Here is a 22,885-nt window from a genome sequence, read left to right on the forward strand (position 1 = left end):
TAATAAATATTTTTTATCATTTATTTAATATATATATTGATATAATTTTTTAATATTTCAATGATATATTCTTATTTTAACAATTTTTTTTATTGTATTTATGTCTTTCAAATTTTTATTGTTTAGTATAACTAATATTTTAAATATATTTTTTTTAATTTATAATATTTTGACAAATGGTTATAGTATATAAAGTTATGATAATATAGTTAAACGTTATACGTTATAATTAATAAAAATTTAAATATAATATTTTTAATATTCTTTGGTTAAAAACATATTTATTAAAAATATTATATGTCATACTTTGTAATTCGAATATTATATAAATTTTTAAATAACGTCTGATGTCATTTAAATGATTTTTAAAAAAAAAATTTTAAATAGTTTTAATGGTTATTTAATTATTTCAAAAACTTTATTTTATTGATTTAAAAAATTTTAATGTTTGTCTAGTAATTTTTTTAGAATAATCAAATAATCTTGGTGTTAAATATATACATTTTATATTATAACATTTTTTTCATCAAAAAAACATTATTGTTTTATAATTTTTGAAAAATAAAATCAAAGTTTAAGTAGAAAACTGATTAATAAATATAAATAAACTTGAATATAAAAAAAATAATTATTTAAAAGTTAGTAAAAAGAAGATTGAATAGAAATAAGATTAAAACAAACAAAAAAAAATTTATCTACTTTATCTAATGTAAACTACTCATACCCTAAAAATCTTTTTTTTTTAAATTTAACAAAAAAAGATAAATATTTTAGTAGTAAGAAATAAAAAGTTATATATTAAACTAAATAGAGAAATCAACAAGATGTTTATAGTACATTATATATTATTTAAAAGTCATATGAATTTAAAAAGAAAACTACAAAATTATACGTATATCTTAAAATACATTACAAAAAACGGTAATTTGATTCTAAAAATATATCAATTTTACAAACATTATTCTTATGATAAATAGACTAAATAAATAAAATAGTTACGTTTTATTGAGTATGTTTTTGTAACTGAAAATATATAAAGGTAATTCTTAAAGTTAATCAATCATAATTTTAATTTTTTAGTTGTTATGACATCAAATAAAATTGTTGTTACTACTGATAAGGCTTCTGATACATGGGATTGGCCTTTACAAGGTCAAGATGGTATTGTTAAAGTTCATAATACAAAAGATAAATTTGAAGTTGGATTAGAATGTTATAGTTTTTCACCAAAAGAAATAAGTGTAAGTTTTTTTTTAGTTAAATTGTTATTTAAATATTACATTAGGTTAACGTTGTTGGGGGAGAAGTTTCAATTATGTGTAAGCATGAGGAGAAAAAAGATGAATATGGAACAATAAAACGTGAAATTCATCGTTGTTACCGTCTACCTGACGATGTTGATCCAAATACATTGAAATCTAGCTTATCAACGAGAGGGATTCTTACCTTAACGGCAAAAAAAAAATAAATACAATTTTAGTCAAAATTATTATAAATTTATTTTATATCAATGAATAAATATTATTTTAATACATTAAATTTATCTGGAACCGCTTTTTCAGATTCTATTGATTGCTTGGCACAATTTGTAGCAATAGCTAAAGATTCTGATATTGATTTATTGTGTATTAATGATGCTATAAATCCAGAATTAAAGCTAAAAAAATTTTTTATTAAAAAATATAGTAAAACATACCAATCTCCAGCACCTGATGGTGAAATAATGTTACAATTTTTCGGTGCATCATATTCATATGATTTTTTTTCACTGTTATCCCATACTATTACACCATCCTTATCTAAAGTTATTAGACAAAGTTTCATATCATTGTTAAATAGACATTCATGATTTTCTTTAATTAAAGATACAATTTGTTTTCTTTCAATGTCTAAATTTATTTTAATATCATTTAGTAAACAATATTCATAAAACTCTCTTCTATTAGGACTAAAATAATTGATACCTTGAATTATTTTTTTATTTTTATTAAAAATTTTTTTTACTTTAAACATATCTGTAGGTTCATACCATAATTTTTTATTGTAAAATTGAACAATTTCAGTAGCTTTTTTAATAGATTCTTCTGAAAGATTACCATCTAAAATAATATATTCTGAATTACTAATTATATCTTCTTTTTCTTTAAGATATTCTGGAGAAATATATGACATAATGTTTCCTAAACTTATAATACCACAAAAAACATTTCCTTGAGTTGTAAGTCCTGAATACACAGGAGTTGATAGAGAATGTATTCTAAGAACATTATTCATATTCATATGTTTACAAAAATTTTCCATTGCAATACCAAATTGATCTTGTCCTATTGCAGATATTAATGTAGCAGATATTCCAAGTTTTGTTAAAGCATCTGCATGATTTCTTCCAACACCACCAGGTTTAAGATAAACATTTCCAGGATAAGATGCTCCAGTATTTTCAATTTTCATATCTACCACTGCATCAATATCGATTAGACATGCTCCAATGACAGTAACTTGACTTCTTGTATCAACTTCTTCATTTTTCACATCAAAACTTTTGATTATATTTTTATTATCATTTTTTAAAATTTCAAAATATTTACCAGCAAGTATACTAGCTATTTTTGCATTATTTTTTAATAAAGCAACGTTAGAAACTAAACTAGTTCCTTTTGTTAATTCTCTTACTTTTTTTAATATAAATGGAGTAACTTCTTTTCCATCAATGTTTTTTTCTCTACTTTCTTTAAGAGCTTTTTTAATTGCTATCTCAACTTCCATTCCATTAACTGATGCTTCTTTTGGTATTGGAACAGAAACAAGTATACCACTTTTGCTACCAATTTCTTCATTCACTTTAACTATTTCTGCAATTTTCATTAAATTTTTTTCCCCATAACACCCTTTAAATCCTGTTTTTGGGACAAAAAATCCTGGAAAATCACAATCATCATCATTTACAATAACATTGACACCTTGTGTCTCTAAAAATTCTAATGTTTTTGGAATATCAAGAATTGATTTTGCTCCAGAACAAATAACAACAACAGGTGTTCTTCCTAATTCAATAAGATCACAAGAAATGTCGAAAGTTTCCTCAACATGACGATGAACACCACCAATACCACCGGTGGCAAAAAATTTAATTCCAACTAAATTTGAGAGAAACATTGTAGCAGCAACTGTTGTACCACCTAATCTTTTTGAAACAATTGTATTACTAATATCTCTTGTTGAAACTTTAACTGCACCATTATCAGGATATCCCAATTTTTCAAGATCATTCTCAGATGTTCCAATATTTATCTTACCATTCATTAATGAAATTGTAGCTGGAATACAATTTTCATTTCTTACAATATTTTCTAATTCTTTTCCTAATCTAAAATTTAAAATATTTTATTAAAAAGATAAAAAAATAATTACTTTATATTATCTGGATATGGTAAACCATGAGTAATAACAGTTGATTCTAGTGCAACAATTGGTTTATTATTAATTAAACCTTCTTTAACTTCTTTTGAAATGTTGATAAAATTAGGAAAATTGATTTTAACATTTATTTTTCTTTTAAAATTTATTAAAGGTAATGTTAAGCGTATCATGATATAATGACATTTAAAAATATACTATTATTAAGATAATATTTATAAATTTTTGATATTATATATTTAAAAATTAGTCAATGACTAGTAAAAAATATTATATAATTACAAAACTATCAAATATTATTTCTGATAAATAAAATCAATCTTTTTGATAAAGATAATACAGCACATATTTCCAAAAGATGTATAGACATTATATGGTATACAAAAATATTTATTTAAGATTAATTTCAATATTTCCTTCTTAATATTTTTTTTTTTTAGATTTAAAAAAAGGTTTTTATTATAAATAACTATTTTTAAATAATAATCATTATTAAAATATTTTTTTTTTTGTTTTTTAATTTATTAGAAGAATTAGAATATTTAACATGTCAGAAAAAAACAATTAATAATATAAATATCATTATTTTTATAAAAAAAAAAATATAGTAATTGTACTTTAAAGAAAGAATAATAGATATAAATAAACTCTAATGGATCTATAAAAACTAAATAAAAATAATTTTTAATTAAAATTAAATTTGAATTATTAAAAATTAATATTAAATTTTTAAAATTAATTAATTTCTGGATATGATTAGTATTGCATAACAAGTTATCCAGACATTATAAATTAACATTATAAATTAATTTAATTTTTATTTAATGATTATATATATTTTCAACTTAACTATTTCACTATTTTCATATCATGTTTTTTTTTTTTTTATTTACTTCTTGAAAATTAGTTATGGTACCTGATAGAAATGTTATACTTATTTTTGGGTATATTTATATTTTTACATCTTTTTTTTATATGATTATAACTGGTTTAATTATTTTTGTAAGTTTATTTTTAAATTTTATATTAATTTATTTTTCTATACTATTATTTAAGGTATTATTAAGAAATAAAAAATTATTGAAACAAAATTATGCTTATCTTCTAATAGCATTAATTGCTATAGCTAATTTCTTACAATTAATTTCACATTTTATTTCTGGTTTCTATATTGTTTTTTTTTATACTCCAGTTTTACATTTTGATATGTTTCAAGGCTCACTTTTAAATTTTGGTTATGACATTACATGTGTTTTAAACTTAACATTATCCTTTAATAGATTATTTCTATTTTTTAATTTTAAAAAAATATGGTATTCTATTTTTAAAAAATTATCAATATTTATTGTTGTAACACTATTTCTTGCATCATTTTTTTATCTCGTAATCTCAAATTTTGAATTTTTCAAAATAACATTCAATGTAAGTACTGGAGTTTGGGATTACTATACAGCTTCTGAAAATTTTTATCGTTTTAATGGTCTTGAAAGTAAGCTAATGGTATTTACTAATGTTTTTAGTGTTATTAATTTAATGTTAATTGCTATAAAAATAATAATACAAAAACTATCTGTTGCTAAAAATACTAAAGCAGGAAAAATAAAATTTTATGATATTTCATTATTTCTTCAAGCAATTGTAAATTTTGTTTGTATTGCATTTGTTCAAATTTTTTGGCAATATGGTGCAATATGGTTTCCAAATTCAAGATATCTTTATACATATCTTAATTATCTATGGTTAAATGTTGGTGGTAAAGATTCTATTACTAATATTGTACTATTAAGGTATAATTAATTAATATTATGATGTTTATTTTTTATATTTATTTTTTTAGTGAAATTAGAGTTCCAGTATTAATTTTAATTGGTTATTTAAAAAATAATACAAAAGTAGTACCAGTTCCAACATTATCAAAAGTTGAAAGAAATAATAAAAATACTTGATTATAATAAGAGTTTTAAATGTACTCATTATTTGTGTTAAATATATAAAACTTTTCATAATACATGAAGATTAATAAAAAAAAAAAGTTAACTTTATTATTCTATCTTAATAATTAAACATTTTTGATTCCTCTTTTCTTTGTGATATAAATATTGTTTCAAGTTCTGTTATTACTCCATTAATATCATCATCATTTCCATGTCTAATACAAAGATTATGTGAATTTCTATATATTACAACAGGACTTTCCTCATTATTACTTTTTAAATCATTATAATAACGATTCATAACAGCTTTAATATATGAATCATTATATCTTTCAACAGTTTCCTTAATTTCTTCTACATCATCTTTATTAAGATTATTATATCTTACAGCATCCAATAATGCATCAACATATTGTTGATTATTTCCTTTAATAAGATAATAAATAATAATTTTAAAAACAATTGCTTCTGATGTTATGGGAAGATCATCATTTGATAAATACATTTTTAAAGCACCAGGACTAAGTTTCAAAATTAATTCTGTAGCAACCATTTCTGTTAACTTAAAATTTGCCATTGTCATTAAAACATTTTGACTTCTAATAGATACTAAATTTCCTATATCTGAAAATTGATTTAAACAATTTTTTAAAACTGTTAATGATTTATCAGCATGACAAATTATAGATGTCTCAATTAAATCAGTAAATTTTGGCATTTCTAAATTTGTTGCCAATCTAAGAAACTCTGAACATTTATCTAAAGTAAATTTTATCTTTCCTGTTTTTAAAAATTGAACAAATCTTTCAATAGTTTTACATTCGTAATTTTCTAAAGATAATACCAAATCTTTTGTTTTCTTTTTTTGAATTAATCTTTTAATATAATGTGAATCAATTAATAACATATCACTATAAACTTTTGTCTTCTCTTTGTCACTTTTTTTAATATATGTTAGTGGCAATGATTTACCTTTTTCATGAGATAAAGTTTCAAGTTTAACTATTTCTTCCTGAATTTTTGGCGATAATATTCTTATACTATTATTTTTATCATTCCAAAATATAAAACTTCCATCTGAGTGTTTCATTGGACAACCCACTTTTTCTTTTTTTATTGTTGTTGACATCTCAAATAACTCAAGAGGTATACTTTCCTTCTCATTACACGTCATCGCAAGAACCATATGAATTTTTATTTTAAAACAATAGTTTTTTTTTTATGTATTTTTGATAAATTTTAAATTTTATTATATTCAAAATTTTTTTATCAAGAAAGAATTTGTAAATATTCAAAATAATTATGCTATTCTTCAGAAGAAAAATAATAAAATTGATGAAATTTAATATTTTATCATTAGACATATTTCCACCAATTAATTAATTTATTAATTATATTAATTTCAGACAAATTTAAATAAAAATTTTTGACTTAAAGTAAAAAATATAATTATTATTAAATAATGATAAAATATATATATTATACCAAATATTTTTGTTATCCTTTATCATGAATATAATTATTTTAATAAAAAAAATATAATAAAATTTATAAATATTTTAAAAAATTTACCACAATATATAAAAATCAGAGATTATTATAAAAATTGCTTTTTAGTTTATATTTAAAATTTTTTTTAATCATCACAAAGTTATGCCTATCTATCAAAATCAATCATCTTCCATTAATATTCCTTTGAATATTTATTAAAAAAATTTTTTTATAAATATATCATTCACCCAATAACAATATTAAAATTACAATTAAACGGCAATTGTTACTTATTTTCAACTTTGCTTTTTTCTTAGAATATATTTTATATAAAAAATTTCAAAGATTGTACAATCTACTAATAATAAAATTCAAAAAAAAAATTTTTTTTTTAAAACTTTTAATTGAGTTTTTAAAATAAAAAATAATAATTTTATGGTAAATGAAAAGAAAATTTTTTTAAAATATAACTTTGATTTTCAATTTATATTATGAATATGTAAAATTTATTAAGATTTAAACAAAATAGTAGTAAAAATAACATTTATTAATACAGAAAAAAGAATTAACTATCGTAATATTTTATTTTTAAAAGTAAATATAAAATCAAAATTTATTTCTATTCAAATTGTTATTTCTAACACATGTTTTTATTTAAGATTTTTCAATTCATTCAATATATAACAATTATTTTATTATTTAAACAATATATATTTTATAGAGATTATCAAAAAAAAAACATAAAAAAAATTAATGACACAAAATTTGAATTTTTACATAAACATATATCATTTAATTTTAAAAGTACACGTCAATCTATCTTAAAGAAAGCAGCATTTTTTTATATTAAAAAAAAAAGATATTATTACAATGAGTCAAAATGGATATCTTTCAACGGCTTCTTACATTAAATCAGAGATCACCACTATCTCAACAAAATCTGAAGATCCATTAACTAATTTTGTTGGAAAAACCATTTATAGTACAGGAATAGAAATTATATGGGATGTAGTAGAATCAAAAATTAAGATTACAAATCACCATTTTATTAATGAATCTAAAAAAATGGAAGAAAAAAGAATAAATTATGATAATTATTGTACTAAAGTTATACTATCAAAAGGAAATGAGGTTAAAATTTCAACTGATTTATTCAGTAGTAACTCTTTTTATATTCAACGTCTAGTTAAAGAAAATAAATCAAAAATGTTAATTGTTAAGTCAGCATCTTTTGATCCAATTGCATTACAAAAAGTTCTTTTTTATATGACTTATGGAATACTTGAGTTTTCTCTTGATGAAATGGGTCAAATAATGAGAGTTGCTGTTTCTTATGAAATGCCTAATGTTATGAGTACAATTGAATTATCATTAACTTCTTTTGGAAGTTTCCCACCACATATTCTTGCTAAGATTCTTAGTATTGCTTGTCATGAAGACTATCTTATTACAATAAAAACAAAAAAAATAATATTAAAAATTGTTAATGAAAATTTATGTAAATTTTTACAATCAAAAGAATTTTTTAATCTTAGCCCAAGTGCTTTAGTTAAACTTTTAAGCTTTGATGATTTAGGGGTAATCGATGAGGTTGAAGTTTTTAGAATTTCTATGTATTATTTAATTGTTGGAAATAATCAATTGTATGCTGATCCAATATTAAATTGTGTAAGATTTAGAAATATGGATAATATTGAAGTTAAGGCAGTTTATGATATTTCTGAAGCATATGGAGATTTATATACAAAAAAAATTCTTGGTTATTATATTGAAAATTACCTTCTTTATCAAACAAATAATGTTGAAGGAAAAGTAAGAAATATGAATATACTATGTAAAAGAAATAAAGGTAATGGAAATATAAGTATTATAATGAAAGTACTAGAAAAGAAATACTTTACACTAGTGAAACATGATTCCTAACAAATATGTATAATAACATATTTATTAAAGAACTATATATTTGAATAAAGATAAAATTTGAACATTAAATCTTGATTAATATTTTTCAATAAACAATTAATTTTTAAAATTAAAATTAATAAATATTACATCACAATTTTCTTTCAATGAAAATTAAATAATATGAAAATGCTTTAGAAAAAAAAAATTTTCTTTTATGAACTTTCTGTTTTTATTTGTTGTGCATCTTCAATTTTGTTTCCCTCACTACCATTTCTTTTTTTTTTGTTAGTTTTTAGAGTGTCCTTAGATTGTTGGTTATCACCACTATTTTCATTGTTTTCTATTTTTTTTGGACCGTTACTCTTCTTGCGTCTCCCTTTGTTACGGTTCTTAAGTTTGGTTTGCTAAAAAAAAAAAATAAAATCATTAATATATTTAATTATAAAGAAAAATATTTTTGTTTTCTTACACTACTAGTATCATCATTACTTTTTCCAACATTATCATTACCACTTTTTCTATCATTTCTTACTTTTTTCCATCTTCTTTTTGGTCTATGTGGATAATCAGCATGTGAAGATCCTTGAACTGCTTCACCATTTGGACCAGTAACATTAACAGCTTCTAAACCTTTTCTTCCCTCAACAACATCAAACTCAACACTTTCATTATCATTTAATGATTTTAATTTTTTTTGAGGATTATTTTTAGCAATAGCAGTTTGATGGACAAATATATCACCCTTTCCATCACTTCTACTTATAAAACCATATCCATTAACAACATTAAACCATTTGCAAGTTCCACAAACTTTACGTTCTATTATCTTATTTCCATTAACATGATTCTCATCATTTAAACCCTCTACTTTATCATTTTTTTCTGGAACAGGCAAGTTTTTTTCTCCCTCAATGGAAGAGAGATCCTTCTCGCCATCAGCGTTAGATGTTACCTCAGTTTTGGCTGTCATGATGGTAATATAATATTAACAAAAATATATTAATAAAAAAAAAAGATCAATGCCAAAACAAGCTGTTAGATGTTGGTAGGCGCCTCTAAAAAATATTTATTATTAAATATATTAATTTTAAAGAAAGTGAAAACTAATTTAACTTTCTTCAAATAAGAGGGCGTATCTGATATATGGAAGAGATAGATACATATTAAATATCATATACATGTTAAATGTTTTTAAAAAGATTTTTTTAATCAATATTAGAAAAAAAAAATACTTTTTTTATGACTTTAGAAATGAAATTGTAGATATTTTTATATTAAAGAAATAAATAATAATAATAAATATTTAATAAAAAAAAAAATTATAATAAAATTTTATTCGTCAAAATATTATTAATATTATATATTATAATAATGTTTTAATATAATTATTATTTAGGTAGATTTAAAGTTTAAAATAGTAAATTGTAACATTATTAAATACTTTACTTCATTTAATTAAAAAGTATATAATAAAAAGTTTTACTAAGAAGTCCATTACACTAAGATATAAAATGTTTCATATAATCTTCAACCATATATTTCTATATGTATATTGTAACAACAAAAAGAAAGTAATTTGGAACATTTCTTAAGATCACTCATCAAAAGGTTGTGTTTGAGGAGGAGATGATATGTGTGAGGAAGAAATATATATATAAATATATATATTATATATATATATATATGTGTATATATTTTATATGAAGGAAAAAGAAATTATGTTAGTCTCGATTTTAGTACTCTTACCATTCATTTATATACTATTTATAATTTTATATATGTCTTGTTAACATAAAATAATCTATTCAAAATTATTTATAAGGGACAAAAACAACCCATAGAGGTGTTGAAATTCTAGAACTACAACTTAACAAAAACATAATATAATATAAAGTTGATAAATAATATTTTATCCTTTTATATATATATATGTATATATTTTAAAATATCAACAACATAGACGCAGTAAAAATATTAATAAAAAAAAAAATATATATATATATTTTAAAAGAACACAAAATTTTGCTAAGATATAAGAATGTATGTATATAATATTGTAAAGAGTTATCGTTATAGGAGGTTTAAACAATCTTCTAAATTAGGTTTCTTTGTTATAAGATCTTTGATCAACAAATAATAAAAAATTTCTTTTGTACCATATTTTCCTCAGTAAAAATATATATATATATATTGATGTTATATATTAATTATTTATAGTATAAAAAAAATAATTATATTAAATAAATTAAAATAATTTATAAATAGAGATAAAAAAAAAAGTTAAATAATAAATATAACAATAAGATATTGATAAAAAAAAAAACAAAAGCAATTTATAATATAAAAGTAATAGTTTATAAAATTTTTATTTTTAACATAAAATATATATGTATATCTGTAATGCCAATTTTAAGACATCAAAAATTATCTTTTAAGATGTTAATATATAATGTCTCCTTTGTAAATAAAATTATACAAAGACTACCATCTAAAATGATGAATTTTAGTATTAAATATACATATTATGTTTTTCTAACTATATAATAAATTTAAGAAAAGACATAATATCAAAACTTTCGGTCATCAAGTATCAAAATTGTAAAAATTTAAAGTTTATTATTTTTAAGACAAGTATTACATATATATATTATATAAATTGGTTTAAAAAATAATTTATATAAATATATTTAAAAAGAACAATGATTAGTTGTGAATAAAAATTTTTTAACTAAAACAATATTATTGTGTAGGAAAACAAAAATATATGTGCGATAACAACTTATTTACATATATAATCCTTATCATTTATGCAATAGAGAGTAAGATATAAAATTACAACCTTTTTGTTATTTCAATAAAGCAAATGAAAGAATTTAATATTATCTATAGTTATATGGGAAAGTCATAATATAAAACCATATTTTGGAAATTAAAAAAAATTATTATTGATTATTTTATTTTTATAAAAAAAATATATATATATTCAAAAAAAAAAGGAAGAAAAATTTTGCCAATAAAAATTGATAATATTAATTTATTATTATTTTATTATAAACAAAATCTTTTCTTTATTAAATAAATTTTCATTTTTCGTTTATAATAATAGTATTAATATTGTTAATTTACTATTATTTATAATAACTAATCAAATATTAAAATTTAATAATTATTTAACAATTTTTCTTAAATAATAAATGTCTAAACAAATAAAATTTTTATTTTATCAGAAGTTTAGAAGATATTTATTTGATATATATATATATTGTTTATTCTTTTTAAAAATATACGTATACAAAATATTATTAAATAATAGTCTAAGTATAATTATTTAATTTTATTATTATATTTGTCTATGATTATTAAAAACTTTTTTTATAATTTTTAAAGTTTATAATTAATTGAACAGGTGATAATACTTTTATATAATTTAATTTTGTAAAGAAGTATTGTATTCAAAATGGTATATAAGAAAAATAATTTTTCATAATCATAAACATTCATTTGTTATTTATTACATTTGAATTATCAATTCTATCAAAATAATCATGAATCTTAGATACATTCTTATTTCAACTATCCTTATCATTAACATCAACAAAAGTTTTGGTGTTGAAGTAGGTTATGGAGAAACTTGTGATGGTGTAGCAACAACCTGTGCCACAGGATATTTTTGTGCACCATGGGGGCAAGCTGCACCAAATAATGGTAATACTTGTGCTAAAGAATGTACAACTGCTGATCAAGATATTCAATGTGGTAAAGGAAATCTTTGTGAAAGTTTAACAGCTGGTTCAACTGACACAGTCTGTAAAAGTGTTCTCGCTTCATTGACTTCAACTCCATGTACTGCAACAACTGTTTGTAATGCTGATACAGAAATTTGTAATGAATTTACATTAAAATGTGAACCAAAACCATCAACATCAACATATCCAACAACCGTTTCTGACTCATATTCATCAACAATTAATGATAGTCTTTCAAAAACTACCAAACAATATGGTAACAATATAACTCCTGAACCATGTGTTGATTTAATTATCGGTGGTCCAAATGATTGTAATGCTTTAGCACCATACTGTAATAATGACATTTACAAAGATTTAATGAAAGCTAAATGTTCAAAAACTTGTGGATATTGTACACCAATTGGAAATGTTTCTGGTGGTGGATGTAGAGATATTAATTCTGATTGTTATAGAAAACAATACTTATGTAAAAATACTATTTATAGAGATTTGATGAAACGTGAATGTCCTATGACATGTGGATACTGTTAAAAGAAACTGATGTATTTTACTTTTTTCAAAAAAAAAAAAAAAAATATATATATAATTTTTTTTATAACCTTTTTATGTAAAAAATTTGAAAAAGCTTTTTGTGTTTAAAAATAAATTTTATGCTTTATTTCCTTAAAATAATTGAATTAACTTTAAAATAACATTTATGTTATGCTATTAGAAGAAAAATAATGAATACATACTTATTTATGGTTTGTTCTTTAAAGTCACGTATATATCTTTTTCAGTAAAATAGTATCCCAAATGTTTTTAAAATTTTATCATAATTAAGCAAAATTTGTAATTTTTTAGTTTTTTTTAAAAAAAAAATTAGACTTTTTAAAATTAAATACATATGTTAAAATAAAATTTGTATATATATTTCAATAAGAAAAACTACAAAAAATGAAAAATAAAAAATGTAAAAAATATTGAATGTTATTTTAATTTAATAAAATATTAAAATTTTCAAAGGTTAATTTATATAAATAAAAAATTTTTATAATCATAAATAATTTATTTATAAAGAAATAATTATATTAAAAAAAAAATTAAATATAAATTTACTTTAATTTAAATTAATTCTTAATAATTTTTAATGTTAAATGTATTAAACAATTAGATAATATAAAATTTATATCATAATTAATAATAAAAATAAAAAAAATTTTTTTGGTATTTACATTAGTTTGATAAAAAGAAATAGATATAAATAAAATAAAAGATAATAATTTTAAGAACTACTTAATATGTTAAAATCATATAAATATATTTAAGTCAATATTTATGTACTTTATTTAATACTCAACTAGTTATTCACTTGATATGCTATTAATTGTTATAATATATTGCATCTATTTTTAATAAAAAAAATTAAATTATTTTTTTTCAATATTTTAGTTAATTTTTATTTTATTAACGTCTTATGTACAATTTACTTTTTAAAGATTAATTATATAAAATTTTATTTAAGTTATAATATATTTTAATAAAAACCTTATTATGAATGTACTTTTGTTAGATAAAATTTATTTGAAAAAAAATTAATTTGATTAAAAAATTTTTATTATTAATAATATAATTTAACCATTTTTTTTTAAATTTAAAATTTTTTAATATTACTTGATTTTTTATTTGGAATTTTTGCTAATTTTTTTCTTTTAAAGTTTTATTTTTTTTGTCAAAGTTATAACAGTTATTCTTTTCACAGCAATTGTTGTATTTATTTGATTTGTTAAACTTGGTTTTCATAGAAACTTCTTACTTTCTTTTTAAATATTTTTAGAATAAAAGACAAAAAAATTTTCAAAATATTATTTTAATTAAGAACAATAAAGATAATTTGTTAATTGCCAAAGTGTAGTAAAATTATTAACAAAAAGAAATATACTAAAAATTTATCTTTAGTTGAATTAATTGGTATTAAAGTTGTTATAACTAGGAAGAAAATATTTTATAATATAATCAAAAAATTAGTATTATTACTTGTACTGTGTTTTTTAATTTTATTTTTTTAAAAGAAGATGATTTTTTTTTTCATTTTATTTTCATTTTATTAATTATATCAAATAAAAAAAATAATAAAATTATAATAATTTATTTTATTAACATTTACACTTTTATAGTTTTTTAAATTTTTCAATATCACTTGATTATAATTTATTTAGAAAGCAAAATAAAATAAAATAAATAATCATAAAAAAAGTAATTTAAAAAAATGTCTCATTTTTCTTTTTACTGATACATATTTAATCAAATTCAATATATATATTTATAAAAGGTTTGTTTAATTTATTGCATAATTAAACATAAAATTTATTTCTCTATATTTAGAGGGTAATCAAATATATGACTACTAGAAATAATGTTTAAATAAAAAATTATATCTTTATTATGTTTTATTCTTTATTTTTTTATAAATAATTTATACATCTGTTAAAAACAATATAGAAAAAATATTAATTATTTAAAATATTTTTGTATTAAAAAATAATATAATAAAAAAAAGTGATAAATTTACTTTGCTTAAATATTTGTTATCTTTTTGTAATGATATCAAAATTATTTTTTAAAAATTTAATTACATGTTGACAAGATATAATACAATTAATAAACATTTTTTTAAAATTTAATTTATTTAAATTATATTAATTTTTTTTTACTATTAAGAATTTAATCTATTTTATTAAAAATTAATATTTATAAATACATAAATAAATATTTGTACTTTTTTGCCTTATTTATAGTTCTTTTAAATATAGATAAAACATTTTTACATATGCATAAAAAAATTATTAATATTTTAATTATAAATTTTTTTTTATAGTATATTAATATATTTATAGTTTTAAAAAAGATAAAAATATTTCCATTATTTTGTATTTATAATTATTTGACACTCAATTTATCTTTCACTCATAATAAAATATGTTATGTTGATTATAAGTTATTTCATGTTGTAAAATGTGGACCAAAATATATATTTAAAAAATTAAATATTTTTAAAATTTCCAAGTAACTATACTTTCTTTGTATAAAAATAAAAAAAAAACAATATATTATTATAATTTTTTTTCCAAAAAAAATTTTTCTTAATTTAAAATAAAAAAATTACATTATTATAATTTTTTATTCAAAAAAACTATTAAACCAATCCCAAGGTTCAATTCCATTTTCAAAACTTTTAAAATGACTTCTGATTAATGATGCTAAAAAAATTTTTTAAATTGTTTAATAGTAATAAAGTATTTAAAAACATTACATGCTTAATTTATTTACTTGATTTTTTAAAAAAATTTTTAAAAAAATGGAAAAAAAAATTTATTATAAAAAATTATCTTACCTATAATATTTGAACTTTTATTCAAACTTTTATTTGATTCTTTTCTCTTAGTTCTAATTAAAACATTCTAAAAATTAAAATTGTCATTTTTTATTTTAACATTTTTCACTATCTTCTTACATAATTATATTGGTTGTTTTTTGTTTCATCAATGAATAAATTTCCTTTTAATAATAATGAAATATTTATAATTATTATTAAATTTAAAATATTTGATAAAAATGTCATTTTAACTAATGCATATGAATTTATAAGGATAACTATTTATAAAATTATATATTTGTTTATCAAATATAAAGTAAAAAAATTGCTTAACGTTATATCAAACATTTATTATTTATTTTCTCAATTTCTTTTATTTAAATTTTAATAAATTTAAAATTTAATTAAAATTTTTTTTTAATAAAAGTATTTTAATTTTATCTATTAAATCATATGTTTTCATATTTGTATAACTTTTTTAAATTAAATAATTTAATTTAATTTATAAAGTAACTAAATATTATTTTTATCCATATAATAAGTATAAATATTAGCAAATTATAATGAAATATTACTACTTTTACTTATTTCAATTTATTACAGTATTTAGTTTTTTTGTTTATCTTTGATTTGAAGTAATAGTTATATTAGTAAAATAATATTTTAAAATATATTATAAGTAGTATGAATAATAAAAAAATATTTAGATAATGTACACTAAATTATATTTTTTTCTAGATATTACATTGTAATTTAAAATATAAATTTATATATTTAAAAAAAATTCCCCCTTTTTTTTGTCTAAATGTTTATATGAATTACTGTAAAGAATGTTTACTTAAACCACAAAAAATATATCGATAATATAATATATTTAAAATATAATGTACCAATTTCCAATATTATGAATTTATTTATTTATAATTAACAAATAATTTCTTTATCAAAAAGTTATATTCAAATAAATGTAGACAATATATTGTCATTTGTCACCATTTTAAATTGTTAAAAACATCTCAAAAACTTTTTAGTAATACTTTTTAAAAAAAAGAATAAATTTTTAAGGTGTCTAAACATTTCTAAACATCTTTAAACATCATGACATTATCAATCTGTATATAAAACAATCTATTTTGTATTTACTTCATCAAAATATATAGAAATTAAGCTAGACTATTTTTTATATAGTAGTAAACACGTATAATATTTTGTTATTTTATTTTTGTGATGATTCTTGACTTCTTTTTTTTATTTTTTATGTTATTTATTCAACTGACTTTGTGTTGTGAAAATTTTCCAAATGGAACTGAAACAAAATTACATTGGTATAAATGTTTTGATTCTGGAGATATAATTTTTTATTCATTAGATACAACTGATGAAAAAAACAATAGTATGTATCCAATTAAATTAAGAAAACCTTTGTATGTAAATATTAATATGGATAACAATGGTGAAACATCATCTTTAATAAAACTTGATATAATGTTATATCGATGGGGTGGTTGGCAAGGTTGTTCATGGCATAAAATTCCAACATTTGGACTTTTATCTAATTTGAATGCTTGTAAAAATGGTGTTCCATGTCCAATAAGATCAGGAAAAAATATGAACATTAGAATTTTAATTGATTTTACAAAATATAATGCTATTATATCACTACTTAAAAATGATTATCCCTATCAAATTATATATAAGTTAACGGATATAAAATCAGAAAGAACATCATGTGTAGTTGTTCAAGCACGTTCATTAACTAAAAGTTAAAACAAATTATATTTTTATGAACCACTACAATATAAAATTAGCTGGTATTAAATAAATTATGGAAATTTTAACATTTAACTTAAATCTATATTTTTATTTTCTTTACTTATTTATATCAAATGTTTTTTCTAAAGTGATGTTTCTACTAAAAAAAAAAGATTTTTTTTGGTAAACGATTGTAAAAATAAATTATTTTTTTAAAAAGACTACATATTAATAAATACACAATTGTGGGTTATTTTTTCATCATACTTTTTATTTCATAATTGTGCCAAAATTTTTGCTTATATAATTTTATATTTCTTGTTAAATATAGTTTCATTGAGCAAGTGTTATACATAAATTTCAATTTTAAAAATATATACTTGTAGATGTTTGATAATTGATTATATGAAAACAAATTTTTTTTTTTCAAAGTTAATTATTTTGTAATACTTATTTTCTTTTTCTGTCATTTGTAAAACTTTTAAATTGCTTATGTTTTAAAATTATAAAACTTTTGTAGTTTTTATAACTAATTAAAACGGGTAATATTAGATATAACATCAAACTTTTTATACTATTGCTTATTAAAAAATTATAAATTTATAAGAAATTGTAATTTTAAGCTTATTATTGTTTATTTCAAAATAAATTAAATTCCAAAAAAAAGTTTCAAAACACTTATGGAAAGTTGCATTTTTAAACAAGAATTCTAATTTTATAAAAGTTTTCTTATTTTTCAATATTTACTCACTAACTTGTATATAATTTCTAGTAAATAAAATATCATAATATTATCTTTTTTTAAAAGTTTCTTTTTTCATGACATATTAAAATTAAGAAAATATTATAATTCTAGGAAATATAATATTTTTATTAGAAGAAAAAATTTTATTTAATATTGATTACTTAATGTTTTATTTATTTTTAAATAGATTTTTCTGAGCATAAATTAAAAAACATTAACAATCATTTATTCACAAACATTATATATATTGTACCTACATTTTTAAATTTATTTAAAAAATAAGTAATTTGGTTAAACTTATGAATTTGATTCATAGTAATGAAGTTTAAAATAATGACCTGGTAACTTTCCCGTATATTGAACTAAAACTTCATCATTATCAGATTTTAAACTGATATCTCGATATAACCCACAAAAGCATTTTCCTGTCACACCTTTATCAGCTTTATATTTTATTTCTAGACCCATTTTTTCAAAACATATTTTTTCATACATTGTATAAATTCCTTTAATGTAAAGTTTTATTTTCTTACCTTTTAACGATTTGATTAAGAATGTACAATTCTTTACACTTGTTGCAAATAACACTTTGCTTATAGTATTAGCATAAATAACCTGTTCACCACAACCATATGATGATGGTGTAAGAGATGTACAATTTGTTCCTTCAAATCCATTTGGACAAACACAAGTATCATCACATTTATTATAATTTGGATAACTATCATATTCACAAACTATTCCTTTTTTACAAAAATTTCTACAAACAGCATCATTAAAAAGTCTCCAATCATTAAAATTTGGTCTATAACGTTGTCCTATCATTTTATCATAAATTAGATCTTTTGCAGCAACTGTAAATTTTCCATTTTTACTACATTCAAGTTTTTCAACATGGAAATATGATCCATAATCATAATCAGTGTCCATAGTTTTTTCCCATATTTCTCTTTTTTGAAATATTCTTTCACAATTACCTGGCCAATCTTTTATATTATTTCTATATATACTAATATAATTATCTCTATCAAAACGATTACTTTCTCGTGATCTTCCAAGATAAATCATAAGATTTGTAAAAATACATGTTACATCTTTAGTACATGATTCTCTTAAATAAAAATAACTTCTTTTAAATAATTCTCTTTTTGGCATTAGATAAGTATCATTTACTATTGTTATCTCTATACCAAGAATATAATTTTTAAATATACGATTTTTTTCAAATTTTACACAGCTATTATTTGAAATTATTTCCATAGCTGCTAAAATATTTTTATTAATAATAGTATAATTTAATTCAGTAGAAACAGATTCATCTTTGTCAAGAAACCATTCCATTAGACTATTGTCATAATGTACAACTCTCTTATCTCTTGTTAATCCATCATTTAATCGATCATCAATTTTTAAACTACTAAAAAAAGTAAAAAAAACATATTTTATTTAAAAAAGTTAATAACAAACCACAATGAAGGAAAAGAAATTAAAGATATAATAGTAGCAAAATTTTTCATATGTTTTTATAAATTTAAAACTTTAAAAATAATAATTTTTATACTTACAAATTAATAAAAAAATAATACTTTTAAATACTGTTTTTTTTTTAATCAACATTTGTTTTATGAAAAATCGTATGTTAAAAATGTAAATATTAAAAGTACCTGTACTTATAGTTAAAAATATATTTTTTTAAATATTTTAAATTTGCCAACATTTTATAGTTAATTATTTTAAAATAGTCAATAAGATTCTAAACATACTTAACTATAATTTTAAGATGTTCAATTTTTTTATGATGTAAAATTTTATAACTTTCTATATTTTATAATAAAACTTCTTTTTGCTTTACAATTTATTGATGTTTTGTAAAATTTAACAAATAATAAAATTTGAACAAATTAAATTTATGACATTTTTATTTGTTAATACTTATTGTTACATGGATGTAGATTAAACTAAATATGTTTGTCATTTAAATTTTTTTTATGTCAATTACTATTGTTATTTTTATAAAAAAAGGAACTTTAAAAAAATATGTATAAAACGTTTAATTTTAAAATAATTTTTTTTGTTTTATTTTGTTGGTAAAATCAATGATAAAAATAATTATAATTTTTAAATATTTCTCAAGTATAATTTTTTTCAAAGATTTAAATAAAAAAATTATTAAAAATGAAAATTAAGTTTAAAAAAATGTAAAAAAGTAGTGATTTTTTAGATATTATATTAAGAATGAATAAATTGTTTTTTTTTTTAATCTCTTGCCAAAATTATTTATAGATACAAAAATAAAATAGCATTTTTAATAATTTTAGTAATAATGGATGTTAATAATTCAGATTTTACATGTTTTTTTTTTTAATGATAAGAGTTTTTAAGACAAAAATGATATCATAAAATAATAAAATATATATATAAGTAATTACAGTTTTCCTTTAAAAAATAAGTAATTATGTTTCATTAAAATAGTGATTATATCTGTTTTAAAGTGCACCAATTATTTAAGCATGATTTCAATAGAAAAAAATACTTAAATATAAATATATTTACATTTAACTTACTATAAATAACATAAATTTTATATCTTTAGTTTCTTTATATGATAAAAAATCATAGACATCAAAATAGTGATTTTAAAAATAATATTCTAACAATATATTTCCTTTTTTTCCAATATTATAAAGGAAATTTTAAGCTTATCCTTCTTCCGGTCCTTTAAAAATTTAGAAGAATATATATATATACATAAATATTATATAAATTTTATATATAATTTTAATACGCCTTACATTTATTATTATTCTTTTGGTATATTTAGTTACTTATAAGTGAACTTTATATCTGTTTTTTGAAATCTAACATTATATACATACTTTTTTTTTATTATTACATGATTTTTTTTTAAAAAAAAATATTATGGAAGAATCACTTAAGGGAAAATTAATTTTAAATACTCATACATTTACTATTGATTGGGCATGTCAAATTTTAGAAAAAAATGATCCTGATTTTAATATATTTACAAAAAATGGATTAGTAAAGAATGTTATTACACGTCCAATTGGTAAAGGTAAAGGTTGTTTTGCTAGTGTATATGAGATCATATTTATCAATACATGTGATAGAGGATATAATTGTGTTATTAAAATTCCACAATTTCAAAAAGAATGTTGTAATAATGATGAAAAAAATTCAAAAGTAATTTTATATAAAAAAATAATATTTATTTTTTTATTTAATTTTAGTTTATCAAAAATATGGATAAGACAGTCATAATGATGCATAACAGAGAATGTGAATTTTATAATAATTTAAAAAATATTAATATAAAAATACCAAAAGTTTTTAGTGCTATTCCAATTATTCCAAATGTACAAGAAGGTATATTGTTAATGAAAAATTTAAGTGAAACAGGAGCAATACAATGTATAACTGATTCTTTGATGCCATCACAAATTTATCAAGTTATAAGATATTTAGCAAGACTTCATACTTATAGTATTATTAATAAAAAATTATTTAGTGACAAGCAATATTCATGTATGTTTAATGAAATGGAACTTGAATCATGGTATATTCCATTGAAAATAAAATTTAAACAAATTTTTGGCAATATTATTGGTGAAATTTATGATGAATTTATTGACATAGCAACAAATGCCAAATTTCATCATTATATTATGAATGAAGCTCATTTAGAAAATGGATTATGTAATGTTCTCATTCATGGTGATGTTTATACTCACAATTTATTTTTTAAAAAAGATATTTTTGGTAATCCAACATCTCAATTAGAAGCTATATTTGATTGGCAGACAATGCAAATGGGTTCACCTGTTTTTGATATTACTAGGTGTATTGTTTTGTCATTAGATGGTGATATTCGTAGAAGAATTGAAGAAGATTTACTTTTATTTTATTATCAAACATTTTCTGATGAATTAGGTAAATATAAAATTGAAGTACCATTTAGATATGAAAATTTTCGTAAAGTTTATGATATAACATTTCTTCAACAATCTGGTGATTTATTATCAATGATTGATATTTTTATATTAAAAAATACAGAATTTGACAAAAAGGAAAAAGCTTATAAAGCTATTATTGATAAAACAGGAATAAAATTAAAACATGCCATTGAAGATTCAATCATTATAATAAGAAAATATTTTAAAGATTGGAAATAATAATCTATATTATAAATATTTCTTTCTCATTTTATATTTATTAAAAATATATAAAATAATTGTATTTTTATTTTTTAATTTATCTTTATTTATTATAAATAATTAAAGTAAGTCTTTTTTATTAAATTATATATACTTTCAAATAATGACATACAACTAAATAATTTTCTAACAAGATACATAAAAATTTTTCAAAAATATAAATATTATTTCATTTAAAAAAAATAATATAAATAAAATATTTATAATTTAAAAAATGGCTGAAATATTAATAAATCAGTTAAAAATTATATTTAATAAAAATGTCCATTTAAAGTATTATATTATTCATGTATAACAACCAAATT

General features: G+C 19.0%; 12 protein-coding genes across 12 annotated transcripts; 6 read left to right on the plus strand and 6 right to left on the minus strand.

The window, feature by feature from the left end:
* Positions 1–1,085: 1,085 nt before the first annotated feature.
* Positions 1,086–1,468, plus strand: SRAE_2000514100 (Alpha crystallin/Heat shock protein family and Alpha crystallin/Hsp20 domain and HSP20-like chaperone domain-containing protein; the record flags this gene model as incomplete). Its single annotated transcript, XM_024644114.1, has 2 exons — positions 1,086–1,241; positions 1,286–1,468. 2 exons carry the CDS (start codon positions 1,086–1,088, stop codon positions 1,466–1,468), a joined length of 339 nt encoding a protein of 112 aa, XP_024509707.1.
* Positions 1,469–1,521: 53 nt separating this feature from the next.
* SRAE_2000514200 (Carbohydrate kinase PfkB domain-containing protein) lies at positions 1,522–1,824 on the minus strand (the record flags this gene model as incomplete). The annotated part of the gene is made up of 2 exons (XM_024644115.1): positions 1,522–1,657; positions 1,697–1,824. The coding sequence occupies 2 exons, from the start codon at positions 1,822–1,824 to the stop codon at positions 1,522–1,524; spliced, it is 264 nt and encodes an 87-aa protein (XP_024509708.1).
* A 118-nt stretch (positions 1,825–1,942) lies between these two features.
* SRAE_2000514300 (Pseudouridine-5'-phosphate glycosidase family and Carbohydrate kinase PfkB domain-containing protein) lies at positions 1,943–3,590 on the minus strand (the record flags this gene model as incomplete). The annotated part of the gene is made up of 3 exons (XM_024644116.1): positions 1,943–1,948; positions 2,005–3,367; positions 3,412–3,590. The coding sequence occupies 3 exons, from the start codon at positions 3,588–3,590 to the stop codon at positions 1,943–1,945; spliced, it is 1,548 nt and encodes a 515-aa protein (XP_024509709.1).
* Positions 3,591–4,392: 802 nt separating this feature from the next.
* Positions 4,393–5,363, plus strand: SRAE_2000514400 (7TM GPCR, serpentine receptor class x (Srx) family-containing protein; the record flags this gene model as incomplete). The annotated part of the gene is made up of 3 exons (XM_024644117.1): positions 4,393–4,419; positions 4,474–5,204; positions 5,255–5,363. 3 exons carry the CDS (start codon positions 4,393–4,395, stop codon positions 5,361–5,363), a joined length of 867 nt encoding a protein of 288 aa, XP_024509710.1.
* Positions 5,364–5,469: 106 nt separating this feature from the next.
* SRAE_2000514500 (BTB/POZ fold domain and BTB/Kelch-associated domain-containing protein) lies at positions 5,470–6,537 on the minus strand (the record flags this gene model as incomplete). The annotated part of the gene is made up of 1 exon (XM_024644119.1): positions 5,470–6,537. One exon carries the CDS (start codon positions 6,535–6,537, stop codon positions 5,470–5,472), a length of 1,068 nt encoding a protein of 355 aa, XP_024509711.1.
* A 1,175-nt stretch (positions 6,538–7,712) lies between these two features.
* On the plus strand, positions 7,713–8,765 carry SRAE_2000514600 (BTB/POZ fold domain and BTB/Kelch-associated domain-containing protein; the record flags this gene model as incomplete). The annotated part of the gene is made up of 1 exon (XM_024644120.1): positions 7,713–8,765. One exon carries the CDS (start codon positions 7,713–7,715, stop codon positions 8,763–8,765), a length of 1,053 nt encoding a protein of 350 aa, XP_024509712.1.
* A 194-nt stretch (positions 8,766–8,959) lies between these two features.
* SRAE_2000514700 (Ypsilon schachtel) lies at positions 8,960–9,717 on the minus strand (the record flags this gene model as incomplete). Its single annotated transcript, XM_024644121.1, has 2 exons — positions 8,960–9,151; positions 9,217–9,717. The coding sequence occupies 2 exons, from the start codon at positions 9,715–9,717 to the stop codon at positions 8,960–8,962; spliced, it is 693 nt and encodes a 230-aa protein (XP_024509713.1).
* A 2,575-nt stretch (positions 9,718–12,292) lies between these two features.
* Positions 12,293–13,027, plus strand: SRAE_2000514800 (ShKT domain-containing protein; the record flags this gene model as incomplete). The annotated part of the gene is made up of 1 exon (XM_024644122.1): positions 12,293–13,027. One exon carries the CDS (start codon positions 12,293–12,295, stop codon positions 13,025–13,027), a length of 735 nt encoding a protein of 244 aa, XP_024509714.1.
* Positions 13,028–15,655: 2,628 nt separating this feature from the next.
* Positions 15,656–16,097, minus strand: SRAE_2000514900 (Hypothetical protein; the record flags this gene model as incomplete). Its single annotated transcript, XM_024644123.1, has 3 exons — positions 15,656–15,735; positions 15,870–15,936; positions 15,990–16,097. The coding sequence occupies 3 exons, from the start codon at positions 16,095–16,097 to the stop codon at positions 15,656–15,658; spliced, it is 255 nt and encodes an 84-aa protein (XP_024509715.1).
* Positions 16,098–17,108: 1,011 nt separating this feature from the next.
* SRAE_2000515000 (MD-2-related lipid-recognition domain-containing protein) lies at positions 17,109–17,618 on the plus strand (the record flags this gene model as incomplete). Its single annotated transcript, XM_024644124.1, has 1 exon — positions 17,109–17,618. The coding sequence occupies one exon, from the start codon at positions 17,109–17,111 to the stop codon at positions 17,616–17,618; it is 510 nt and encodes a 169-aa protein (XP_024509716.1).
* A 1,027-nt stretch (positions 17,619–18,645) lies between these two features.
* On the minus strand, positions 18,646–19,865 carry SRAE_2000515100 (Astacin-like metalloendopeptidase; the record flags this gene model as incomplete). The annotated part of the gene is made up of 2 exons (XM_024644125.1): positions 18,646–19,765; positions 19,816–19,865. The coding sequence occupies 2 exons, from the start codon at positions 19,863–19,865 to the stop codon at positions 18,646–18,648; spliced, it is 1,170 nt and encodes a 389-aa protein (XP_024509717.1).
* A 1,402-nt stretch (positions 19,866–21,267) lies between these two features.
* SRAE_2000515200 (Protein kinase-like domain and Uncharacterised oxidoreductase Dhs-27 family and CHK kinase-like domain-containing protein) lies at positions 21,268–22,538 on the plus strand (the record flags this gene model as incomplete). The annotated part of the gene is made up of 2 exons (XM_024644126.1): positions 21,268–21,549; positions 21,597–22,538. 2 exons carry the CDS (start codon positions 21,268–21,270, stop codon positions 22,536–22,538), a joined length of 1,224 nt encoding a protein of 407 aa, XP_024509718.1.
* Positions 22,539–22,885: the final 347 nt, after the last annotated feature.

This window comes from Strongyloides ratti, assembly GCF_001040885.1.
Source record: "Strongyloides ratti genome assembly S_ratti_ED321, chromosome : 2".
In the NCBI taxonomy this organism is placed as follows: Eukaryota; Metazoa; Nematoda; class Chromadorea; order Rhabditida; family Strongyloididae; genus Strongyloides; species Strongyloides ratti.